Source organism: Thunnus maccoyii, chromosome 13 (genome assembly GCF_910596095.1).
Source record: "Thunnus maccoyii chromosome 13, fThuMac1.1, whole genome shotgun sequence".
Classification (NCBI taxonomy): Eukaryota; Metazoa; Chordata; class Actinopteri; order Scombriformes; family Scombridae; genus Thunnus; species Thunnus maccoyii.
Window position 1 is genome coordinate 2,657,710 of NC_056545.1, and position 13,028 is coordinate 2,670,737.

Sequence of the window (13,028 nt, forward strand, 5' to 3'; positions counted from 1 at the left end):
ATTATTCACACGCTTTCTCTGTCAGAGAAAGCTTTCCACTGCTGTATCTGCTCACCAGCACTGTCTCTCTGTCGCTCGCTCGTGCACTCAGTTCGCTAGTCATCTCTCTCTCTCTTTTTCTCTAGACTTTTAAAAAATGAGCCAGGAAACCTACAACAAAGCCTAACTTCTAACGTTATAAAACAAAGGGAGATGTCGTCCCCTCCTCTCTGTCATGGCAGGGTTGTACAGCTCTGACCATGACTTACAGTAGCAGAGCCCAGAAGCCCCGCCCCGCTGCTGCAGAGTGAGGGCTCACTGTTCACGTGTTTATTTCAAGTTTATTAATATTAAATGTGCTGCGTGTCCAAATTGCACCAAATTTCGACAATGCACTTCTTTGTATCCCCGGCAATGCACCCGCCAAGTGTGAAGTAGATCGGATGAACAGTTCTTGAGAGATGTGAAGGACATACATACATTTATACATATATACAGACAGACAGACAGACAGAGATTCCTTGCTTTATATTGAGAGATTTCCTGTTCTGTTCCTGGTGGAAATGTACAAGAAGAAAACTGTTGAACAATGGAGCAGCAACAGAAGTCGCTTTTTGCCACAGCTGCCCTTGTGTGAAAACGAGGTATTTTTACAACATTAAAACAGCTACACAGTTTATATACCTACTCACAGAAACCACCTTTAACCATTAACTATCTGGACACAGCACTTTCAGCTGCTGGATGTTGGAGTATTTCTGTTTTTAAACCCTGCAAACAGCATGAAACAGCAGCAGTCTGGATAATTATACAAAGGCAGAAAGTCACAGGTTTAACGCTTCCAGCTGACCTGAAATCATGTGAAGAAGCATTAAATACACTGCAGACACACAGCAGCTGACAGAAAGAGGTCATATACAGATAAATATTCCTTTTATTGGGTGAATACATGTTCATGTGACTTATAAACAGGGAAGCTCAAGCTAAAGGGCAACGAGACTGCTGAGTTTTAAGTTTCATTAGGAACATGGTTTTAGAGAAGTAGTTTAAAAAACACACACACACACAAAGGGCAACCATTTACTGTTAACCACCATTAGAAACTGAGTACAGTTAGCTGATAATTAGCCTGATCAGCCACCGTCAGTAATCAATACAAACATACATTATTAAACCATTAATCAAACCAATAACTAACAGCAGTTAACGTCAGTCAAGCTTATCATACTTTAGCAGTAACTTATCTGTAGTGGTGAGCAGTTTGAATTCAATTGAAGCTCCCTGTGCTCTCTGGGGAAAATATCACACCAAACTCCCTTTAAGAAATAGGACATATTAACAATTCCTTACATGTCCGCAGAAACACATAACTAGAAACACAACATAAAAGGCCTCATATGTCAACGTTCTTATTGTCAATTCAGCATCAATATAATCCATAAAGATAAACGTATTTCTGTATAAACTTTACATTTTGTCACATCAACTTGCTCCCAGCCTCCGTTAGTTAACTACGGTATTTTAGTGGGAGAAGAAGACGGGAATGAAAGGCGAACTGTCTACAAAATTTCTCACTAAAATACGTGCTGGTTGGTGGATCAGATACACGCCGAATTAAACGCTGACTCATAACGCTCTTTTGTGATTTTTGTGTGTACTTTACTTGAGTATTTTCATTTTACGTTACTTTATACTTCCGCTCTACTACGTTTCAGAGGGAAATATTGTACTTTCTACTCCACTACATTTATTTAACAGCTTTATTACTTTTCGGATGAAATTTTTTCATAAAATAACATAACAATAATGATTAGTTTATAAATTACAGCACATTATTAATCATTAAACAAGTGGTTCCCAAACTTTTTGGCTTGTGGCCCCTTAAAAGAAATCAGTGTCTCTGACATATTTCAGATGCTTTCCTGAAATCTGAAAGAATCTTCCTTCTTCTTGCCTCCATTGACATCCTCCTCCACTGACCTTCCCTTCACTTTCAGTTATCACCATCACATGTTTTATTCCTCCATTTCTTCTTTTCCACCTCATTGTTATGTGTTGTACATGTCATGTCTTTTATTCTGCCTTTCTCTGCTTAAAGCAGGAAGTTATTCAGGACAGTTTTCAACAATATCTTAACTTCAACCAGGTTTCACTGAGACAAAAAACTTTTTTTACTCTTCACAGATAATAATACTGAAAGTCTTCATTGGACAGATCCTCACATGTCATCCAACAGAGTACCAAATAGGAGAAGAATGCTGTCCTAGATGTTCTGCTGGTAAGATCTAACTGAAACATAAAAGCAGGATGTTTGCCAGCAATGATACTTACAGAATTGATCACTTCTGGGCTGATCAATACAGTTTACTGCTTGTTTATAAGCAGTAAAACAAAGTGATGCTTTTTCTGACAGCTGACTTTTACGTAGCTAAATGTTCCTTGTTTCTTAATTCAGACATGACAGAAGATTTACAGAAAGATACAATGCTTGTACGATATTTGTCACCTGGTGAACAAGAGGGATCAGAGAGAGAAAAGCAATTATTTAGAATATAAGGTGAATAATATGATAATTATAATGATAATACATTGTTTCTTCTTCACAGGAAATCGAGTTAAAATAGATTGTACAGAGTTCAGTAGTACATCCTGTCTGCCCTGCACTGATGGAACCTACATGAATCATCCCACTGGACTTAAACAGTGTTTAACCTGTGGAAACTGTGATGCAGGTAGATTTATATTCATATTATTAGCAGAAATGTAAGCAATCATAAAAACTGAAGATTGTCTGTAAGTCAGAAAAAAGATCAGCATGCTGTTGCTGTCTAGTAGATTGAACAGAAGAGAAGTTTAGTATCTCATATGTAACCTCTGTATGTGTTGACAGGTTCTGGTCTGCAGATAAAGACATCATGTACATCAACATCAAATACAGTTTGTCAACCACTGGAGGGATTCTACTGTATGGACTCCACAGAGGACGGCTGTGTGAAAGCACTGAAACACACAAGCTGTCAACCAGGACAATACATCAGACAAAAAGGTTGGTTTTCTCCTGCTGACTTTAAGATTATAGTTGTAGTTGAAGTTTTAAATGGGAACACCATGACCTGACAAACAAGCTGCTCATTAAAGCTGCACGTATTGATTTCTGTCCACTAGATAGCAGGAAAAAAGCAGCTCAATAATTCTGTAGAAAAAGTCACAACTGAACACAGACCAGTCAACTTGTTGCTGTCAAGTGGAACTTTTGCACCAGTAAACCATCGTAGTTGATTAGTTACTATGTGCAGTATATGTAAACATGATAGTAAACATGATTTTAACATATAAAGGTACAAACAAGGCCTGTGTAAAAATCTAAGATACCATCTTGGCTTCTATACTTATTCATTATAAATTGTTTTCATAATCTACTTTTTTTTAAGTAATCTGGAACTTTCAACCACATCTCATGGCCTTCATCAGTTAATGGAGTTCACTCAGTTGTCATGGAGATGGTTCAGTTGTTATCATGTGACTTAGTATGGAACTTTGGTCATGTGATAACAGGTGGTTGTATTTGGGGGCAGATGGTGACCACTGTCTCTGTTTAAAGATGGTCTCTGGTCAAATTTGAAGTGTCCTTGACCTCCAGTCATCCACCGACCATGTATCACATGGTTGAAATTGTGTCATGTGTCAACAACTGAACCATCTCCATGACAACTAAAGATGGGACAAGTTCCATAAAATTTCCACTTAGTAGATCCTTCACACAGACTTGTTGTCATTCTTCTATTTCCAAGGGCAGTGATGAACATTCAAGCTCCAGTTTGTCTTGAAAGGCTGTTCAGTGACTCCCACACTCTGCTGTATAGGTGCACTATACAAAGGTCAGGAGGTCAATTCTGGGGCGAAGCCTACAAAGCTCTTTCACATCTTGTCAGCCCTAAACATGATCAGTCTGACTGAGGGGATGATTGGTCCATGGAGGACCAGAACCAAAAGAGCTGCTCTGGTACAATGGACAGTCTGCACCATTTTGATATATTAGTTCATTTCCACCTTTGACAACCTGTCTTCAAATTTGCCTTCTTTCCTGTTTGAAACAGAGGTGTCGTTGTGTGTATGTAAAGTTAGACCTGCATGGACCACCCTGCCAAGACACCACTACACCACTGGTTTGAAAGCCTCATGCTTCTAGAAGCTGATGGTGTCTGACTTCCACTGATGGAAGTCAGAAATTATTTTTATGCATCACTGAGTGGAAAGTGGAAGGACGGTTTGTTAGCATAGCTAGCATTTCAGTTGTTGGTGTCCCGTGCCCACTGGTACCTGCCATGCTGCAGCCCTCACACCAGTGTTCAGATAGGACATGGTGCCAAAACAGAAACGTCTGATTGGTCGTTTCTGTTTTGGACTTTGTCTGGTGATTGAAACGTAGGTGAGTCAGAGACAGCAGCCGTTCTGATCCAGTCTTTATCTAGTTAGGAAGGTTTCTGTTCCTGTTGTAATAGTCATAGAGAAAGTTTGCTCTATATGGTGAAGGTGAGGAGCCTGACACACCTGCAGGGACGTTGTGGACAACATTGATTCAACAGCTGGATGTGTGATGCAATTTGACAGAGAAACACACACTGTGCACCTGGTCAGAGGATAAAACAACCTGGTAACAAACGTCAAAGTCAGACTGTTCTGTCAGTGAATGATCAGTGATGGTGAGTAATCTCAGATGTGTCTCTTTCTCTAAGGAACCAGCAGCACTGATACAGTGTGTTATAACTGTCAGCCGGGCTATTTTTCACAGGATGGTGTGAACTGCACAGCTTGGACAATGTAAGACACTTTTCTATCCAATTATTCATTGATTATTCATTAATTTATTCTCTAAAAGCACAAAAAGCAAAGCATAAGAAGATTTTTTACCTGCTATATAACTCTGATCATTACAAGTGTGCACTGGGTTTTTTGCATCAATGGAACAAATCATCATGCATGGGAATATTCAAGACATTGCCAATTAAATTCACTTCAATTAAAAAAACTTCATTCATCTCTGAGCAGCAACTCATGAGGCAGGCATAGTAAAAGGACATACAAACAGGACATATAAGACAATGCATGATAGACAAACAGTGACCATGTGACAGAGATAGAAATAATATAAGAGTCTTAAGTTGGGGGGGTGCTGTGGCAGACCAAAAGGTGTGGGGGTTAGTCCCATTCCATTGGAATCCAATAACAAAGAAATAAAGCAGTCTTTTACTTTTCTCATCCAACAGTTGCCCAGAAACTGAAGTGATGGTCAAAGAAGGAAACCAGATAAATGATGTCGTCTGCAGAAGTGCATCAAGAAATCACTACTCTTTATTTTCACCATTGTTAATGGTTTTCTCACTAACACTTGCCTGGCTTGTGAGCAGAGGTTAGTGCTTGTTTTGCATCTTCACCTAATTTGTCTAATATCCTCCTCGCCTCCAGTGGACTCAACTAAAGCTCACTAACTGTTGGTGCTAATATTGTGTTTTATTTTGGATGTCAGGCAGGTGAATAACAACTGATATGTGCAACCTGTCAAGTTATTCTTCATAAATACTTAGTTAGAAAGTTCACTAGGGATGCACTGATCCAAATTCTTCTCTACTGATTTGATTCCAGTACCTAAACCCAGAGTATATGCCAATACAGAGTACTGATCCAACACCAGGACAGTCTTTGTTACACATTTAACATCTGTATACTACCTCAGGAAGCCACTGGGACCATTCTTAGTAAGTTAACATGAGGCTGTAACTACTCAACAGCTTCTTAACTATTGTTACACACTAATGTAGGGGAAACCCTGGTGCAACATAGAAATGAGACTCCCCTCTTCCCAACTCCCAAGAAGCACCAGCAACAAGGATTACAGCCCTCAAAAGTATTTATTCACTCAGTTGATCGGGGACATTTTGGCTTCAGGGTGGACTAACAGCAAAATAACACACACAATTATACTAAATGATCTACTCAAAACAATAATAAACCAAAATACAAATCTCTTCCTGTATACACACTTGCAAGATACATTTTACAGTATTTCACAGGAGAGTCATTCACAACATCCTGGCTGGAAGTGGAGAGAGGAGGAAGTCAACCTTTAAACCACTAGGTATTAGACTGGAACCAGTCAGTTCTTTAACTAACCACACATGTACACTTCAGGTTTCACAATAAAGGTCTACCACTGCCTTCACATTAAAGTGTATTTATGGTGAAGCACATTTAGGAAATGCATGTAAATGTAGTTAAGTGCTTCAAAAGTATCTCACTACAAATAATATACAGAGCAGAGTGGAAGACTGTATTGAATGTGGTCGGTCATGTCTGGACCTCCATCAGTGCGTCCCTGTAGTTTAGATCCTACATATAAAAATGTACATCTTGATATTTTTCTTCACACTAACAGTAAGACTCATAACATGAAATTCTACATACAATTTACTACTTTACCAATTTCATATTTGACTAATTAATTGTTTTTTCTTTTTTCCCCTACCTGCAAACTGTGGTCACCAGTTGATGGAGAAATTCTTGTACCCTTGTCACTTTTGATGAAGAATAAAGATGAAGAAACTCCACAGGCTCCAGTTGATGCTCTCAGATGACCTCAGATTTGATTACTGACTATTAAAATTTACTTAATACCTGCAACTGACGTTACGACTATTATAATGATGGAATATTACTGTTACTTCCATTTAGGCTACTGTTGTTTTTATTAAAACGTCATTACATTGTTCCAGATATTATCATTTTATTGTGAGGCTTTTTTTTTTATTTTTTTTAAACTTTTTCTAGTATTATGATTGGTTGCTCCTGAATTCATCTTTACAGCCTGACATCAGGTTTGTCTTCTTGCCTCTAGAAAGCATTTTGTGCATCTTGCTTGAAATTATTAAATTTTTTCTTATATCTGCTCACCTCGACCTGCTGTTTGTATTGCTAGAGTTAGTCTGCTAGGATCTGTGGTTATATGTCACAACCCGTCTGCTGTCTGAAAAACATCTGAAGGCCAATAAATATACACGATTACTGTTCAATAACCAAATCTGCTCCTGTCTTCACCTTGTTGACTAGACAGTTGGGTGACTGTATGTTCCATCTTCGTCAGCCCTCCTCCCCCTCACCTTTCCGACAACGGATAAAGGGGGGAGGGAGGCTGTGCGGAGGTGAGAGACCTCTCTCTCTCTCTGTAGCTCTCTCTTTCCATTCACTTTTCATGTGAACAGCTCAGTAGGCTGTAACAGTAGAGACTGGCGGACACATACCCCCCCGCTCCAACGTGCGGGGGTGGGAATCATGCTAGGAAACAAGTAAAAGTAAAAGAAAAAGTAGCATGAAGTAAAAGACTGAACGTTCTGGACCATGTATCTCAGTAACGAGGGTAAGTTGGCTGAAATGTTATGTTGTTGTTTCAAACTACAGTATTTGTGTCACTGTTGATGCCGCTGAAAACTTGATTCTACCGAACATTAAAACAGCACAATGGTCTTGTTTATCAGTTATGTAGCTAATTAATATTTCAGCATTTTCTGAAGTGCTGTCGCTAACTTTACTAACGTACGTAAAATATATTAGAAAACTGTTTGTACACCAGCAGTCTGTGTTCAGTACCAGCAGCGAGGAGCAGCACATAATTCAGTAATATAATTAATAAAGACTCGTTAAATCGACATGAATGTAACATTACAGCCGTGGTTTTGATAAATACAACACTTCTTTTGTTAAAGCTGTGATGTCTGGCTGCTTGTTGCCTATTTTGGTTTTGTTAATAACGTTTTGTAAGAGAACATTGTAAACTGTAACACAGTTAAAATGACCTTTAACCTGCTGTTCAACTATTTAAATCTGTCAGTTTCAATTTTAGTCACTTCTGATATCATTTGTCATCTTCCACTTATGATACTCACACTGTTTAAAGTCTTTCTGTTCTCTCAAGTCTGAGCTGTGCTGTAAGTAAGTAAGTAAGGAGTATTAATGCAAATGGTCAAAGCCAAGAGTTCAGCTCAATACACTATCCAGTAACAAGAAACAAGACATACCAACATTTTTCTAAATGACATTTGTCTCTGAAGACTCAGTAATATGTTTTAATGAGCTTTGATAGGAAACAAACAGGACTGAAGTTTAACCTTTGAGAATGAAAGTGATGTGAAATATGAGCCGAAGTTTAATGTTCAGTTTAATCTCACCAAAGGAGAGAAAAAGGCTCAACCTGCTTTAAATCACTTCTGCAGCTTTTCATGTGCAGATAGTTTAAACCTGACTAGAAATCAGAGGTTTTCCAGTAGAAATCTACTTGTGAACCCAGTTACTCTTAATCTCTTACCCACAGTAACCAGGTTACTTACTGTTTAGTGCAGTATTTATATGTTTTCTTTTTGTTTCTAGATGTTGTCCCTCAGATTTGGATGTGACATCTCTCTTCATCCCAAATCTCAGTGAGATGATGTCTTCAGCTCATCAAAACTGTCAACTTGCTCCACAAAATGACTTTGAGAAGAAAACCTTTGACAGCTGCAACTTTGGTGGTAAAATAGTTTATAACAAAAGGAGGGGGGGCTGGTGGGGGTCATGTGTTGTTGAACAGCTCTGATACATCCAACAGCTCAAAATCAGCTGCATTACATATTAGTAATATTAATAATGTTTTCAAACTACTCTCTAATGAGACCTGATACATATGCAAGTTATAATTCCACCAGAATTCAAGTAGTCTACACTTTCAATTATACTCACATCTCACTCTTTAATTTACTGTGTTGTTTAAGTTGTTCACATCTTTTTGTCCATCTGGGGGACTGACACAGATCTACACAAACACATTAAGTAAAATCTGAATGCTGCATTCACTAGGGGTCGACTGATATGGGTTTTTTAGGGTCGATACCGAATATTAGTAATCAAGGAGACCAATAACCGATATGAAGAACCGATATACATTTGCAGTAAAAATGAAAATCTTGCCGGCAAAATTCAGAACACATGATCTAACACATGATGATGCTTCATTTATGAAAGCAATACAGCTTTGGAAAGCTTTCAGTTTACTTTTACAATGGCTGGTGTGGATCCACGTGGCTCTTTCTGCTATCTTCACTGCAGAGTTTGTTACCAGTAGGACCTGGAGTGGGCTGGTCCTGCGTGGTTTTCACTAGTTCTGCTGTTTGCAGTCCTTAACCACCACCCAGTCACCTGACTGCAGATAGTGCAGGGGAGCTGGCAGTGCTGCTTTCACCTGAGTATGGACAGACTTTAGAGAGTTGGAGAGGTTAATACAGTAGTTTAGTACAGTATCATCAAACTCTTCCCCCCTGAGGGGCTGTAACTGCCCAGGAGAAGACATCCCTGTGTCCGTGGGTCTCCAGTGATTATCTCAAATGAGGACCAACCTGTTTTAGATTTGCCTTGTCCCCTCATACTCATTAGCAGTAAGGGGAGGACTTTTACCCAATTGAGCCGTGCTTCTTCGTACACTTCAGCTAGTTAGTTTTTGATAGTGCCATTATCTTGCTCTACTGCTCCTCTGCTCTGAGGATGATTTCAAATCAATCCCTCAGTAATCTGACATTTTATCAACACTAGGCTTTTTTTTTTTTTGGACAAACTTTTTGTCTGTGTTGGTCCTTCTTCCCATGTGTCAATCTTATAAGATAAGAAAACAAACATTTTTGCACAGTTTTCACTTTTTTGTAGCAGCATTCTGCTGGATTTAACCAGTTCAGTTAAGGAGACAGAAGAGATTAAGAAACATTACAAGACATTTGTGTCACAGAATTGGGAGCTTGTGTAGCTGCTTTTTCTGCTGCAACTGTTCTTTCATTTCCTCTTCACACATGGTCTTGTGGTTTGGTGTGTACCTCACACTTGTACGCAGTCACATCCTGTGGAAGTAAAATAGATTCTATCAGGTTACAGACTAGTGATGCATGCACTATTTGTTTACCTATGGATGTTAGAAATCACTCAGTATTTTGATGACAGGAATATTATTTATTTTGACATTTTAGATTAGTTTCCAGTGAGATATTATTGAGTTTATAGAGTGACTTTGCTGTATATTACTGTTGCTGCTCTAGAAACAATGTTTAGTTACATTTAAAATATAAATAAATCCTGTTCTGATTTTTTTCTTTTTTAAAATAATATATTTTTTAAAAAAGCAATTTTTTAGTAATGAAAAAGAACCAATAAGAGTATAAACAAGAGGAGTGATTATCAGTCGGAATAAGAGACAGTGTGCACATGTGTCACATATGTTAATATGAAAGTGAACTTTTTTCCTTTAATAACTGTGTTTCCTTTAGATTCACAAGAGAATTTTAAATCAACTTTTGAAATGTCGCAAAAAGGAAAATGCAAATTAGGTACATTTTCATCAACTGGTTTGAAGCGAATAAACTAGACTACGAAACACATAGTTTCATCAGGAGATGGCGGTATAGGCTTAATAATCCACCAGTAAACAGAGTAGAAGTAGACTGGGAAAAATGGGCTGCAAGGCTGAGCGGCGGTGTTCTATCCAGCTCTTACTATACATCCATGGTTATATTGTCTTGACAAGAGAAAGATGGAGAGAGGTCTTCAGGAATTTGTTTCAGTTGGGCGAGTTGTAATTGTTATGTCATGTCAGCTAATGTTGGCCGTGCTTCATGCTATCTGGAGACACTGAGAGCGGAAACAGCTGATCAGTCATGTGAGTTAAACAGTCGCTACGTCATTATATATTATTATTTATTCGACAAATGCGTAGTGTGTGTGACGTAACGAGGCTGGTTTGGGGCGGTCAGGGGATAAATGGCAAGGTGAAGTGCTGAACACTGACTTTTTTGTATAAATAGTGACAAACTGCAGACTCCTGGAAAAGAATTCATAGTGACACAGCTCACGGGGAGAACTAAGAGGAGAGGACAACACTTTTAAGATTTATTTAACAAAATATAAATCAACCAATGACAATATAAAGTTTGTAAATCAGTAACATCAGTAGTGTTTTGAGTGTTTGGATGAGTGTACAGTGAAGTGTAGTGAACAATAAAAATGAACACAAGGAAAAACCTAATCCAAACCACAAACTATACACCCAGGCAGAGAAAGAGAACCTGACTGAATCCACCAGCTTATATAGCTGAGGAACAGTAGGCACAGGTGATAATCAATGATGCACTTCCTGATTCACTCCTGAAAGGGGAGGGCAGCGCAAACAGGAAGTCAAGAGGGCTGTCACAAAAGATAGATGGATGGATGATGGATTGCCAACAATATGAATTATGATTTGAATTGTTGATAAATATGTCCTTATAATAGTTTAGGATAAATGTATAGTGTGATAACCATTAAGAAGTGATTACACACATGTACAAATCCTTTTTAGGTTGGAGATTAAAACCATTTATAATGAAGAACAATTGTAAGATATTTATATATCAACTTATAACAACTGTTTATAAATGTATTTAAAGCTATTGAAGACATATGATTATGTGTAATTGTAACTATGTTATATAGTAGTGTAGGACTGGTCTCACATCAAGGACTTTTTTCACTTTTTGAAAGTGCAAAAATGCTTCTTCACACATAGTGAATAAAACTGTACAAATAACCCCAAAAACCCAAAAAATGAAATTGGCTTTTTTAGCTGATTAAACTGCTCAGAAGTATAAAAATATAAAACCTCAATGATACAAATGAAATTAAAAATGAGTTAGTCATAAAGTGGAAAGAAAAAAGTGTTCTTTGGTCATTTTACTGTTCAGTCGTCCTCTGAAATCTTCATATTTTTGATAAGCTTACATTATTAATTTCTAGTTGACATTGTGGGTGTGTGCAGATGAAAATTTGCTTTAAGCTAACTCTGGTGCAGTGCATCAAATGTTAACATTTATATTTAATACTGTACATTGTCACAATAAACACTATACAATATCTTCATCTTCTTTTTTCAGTCCTACCTGGCCGTCATCTTCTCCCCTCAGGTCCTCTCTTCCTTCTTCTTGCCTCCATTGACATCCTCCTCCACTGACCTTCCCTTCACTTTCAGTTATCACCATCACGTTTTATTCCTCCACTTCTTCTTTTCCACCTCATTGTTATGTGTTGTATATGTCATGTCTTTTATTCTGCCTTTCTCTGCTTAAAGCAGGAAGTTATTCAGGACAGTTTTCAACAATATCTTAACTTCAACCAGGTTTCACTGAGACAAAAAACTGTTGTTACTCTTCACAGATAATAATACTGAAAGTCTTCAGTGGACATTCCCTCACATGTCATCCAACAGAGTACCTAACAGCGGGAGGATGCTGTCCTAGATGTCTTGTTGGTAAGATCTAAGTGAAACATAAAAGCAGGATGTTTGCCAGCAACAATACTTACAGAATCGATCACTTCTGGGCTGATCAATACAGTTTACTGCTTGTTTATAAGCAGTAAAACAAAGTGATGCTTTTTCTGACAGCTGACTTTTACGTAGCTAAATGTTCCTTGTTTCTTAATTCAGACATGACAGAAGATTTACAGAAAGATACAATGCTTGTACGATATTTGTCACCTGGTGAACAAGAGGGATCAGAGAGAGAAAAGCAATTATTTAAAATATAATGTGAATAATATGATAATTATAATGATAATAAATTGTTTCTTCTCCACAGGAAGTCGAGTTAAAACAGATTGTACAGAGTTCAGAAGCACATCCTGCCTGCCCTGCACTGATGGAACTTACATGAATCAGCCCACTGGACTTAAACAGTGTTTTACCTGTGGAAACTGTGATGCAGGTAGATTTATATTCATATTATTGACAGATATTTAAGCCTTAGTATCAATTTAAGGGCAGTAAGAAGGTTTTTTTCTGCAAGTCTCACTGTCAATGCTGTAAGAAGTGAATAAACTGTCTGGTTGGCGGCTTCATTATGAAGATGCAGAGACTCAGCATGACGAGTCTACTGCCTTGAGACAACTTCCACAGTGGAAATTAGAGCCTAACAAGCAAGTTTCCCAATAAAACTGTAACATTAAATTTCTAC

General features: G+C 38.0%; 1 protein-coding gene and 1 long non-coding RNA gene across 3 annotated transcripts in view; both read left to right on the forward strand.

Annotated features, from left to right (window-relative positions):
* Nucleotides 1-13,028, forward strand: part of LOC121909983 (tumor necrosis factor receptor superfamily member 14-like) — a 124,899-nt gene that overhangs the window by 107,649 nt on the left and 4,222 nt on the right. The window contains exons 3-4 of one of the 2 annotated variants that reach the window (XM_042430884.1): nt 12,232-12,325; nt 12,654-12,779. The exons of the other annotated variant lie outside the window; for it this stretch is intronic. Coding sequence (XP_042286818.1) covers nt 12,232-12,325; nt 12,654-12,779 — 220 coding nt within the window. The remainder of the gene's footprint in view (nt 1-12,231; nt 12,326-12,653; nt 12,780-13,028) is intronic. 2 annotated transcript variants of the gene reach the window in all.
* On the forward strand, nt 4,121-6,922 carry LOC121910027. The gene is made up of 4 exons (XR_006099571.1): nt 4,121-4,633; nt 4,716-4,800; nt 5,247-5,389; nt 6,523-6,922. It is a non-coding gene; the product is annotated as an uncharacterized LOC121910027 (long non-coding RNA).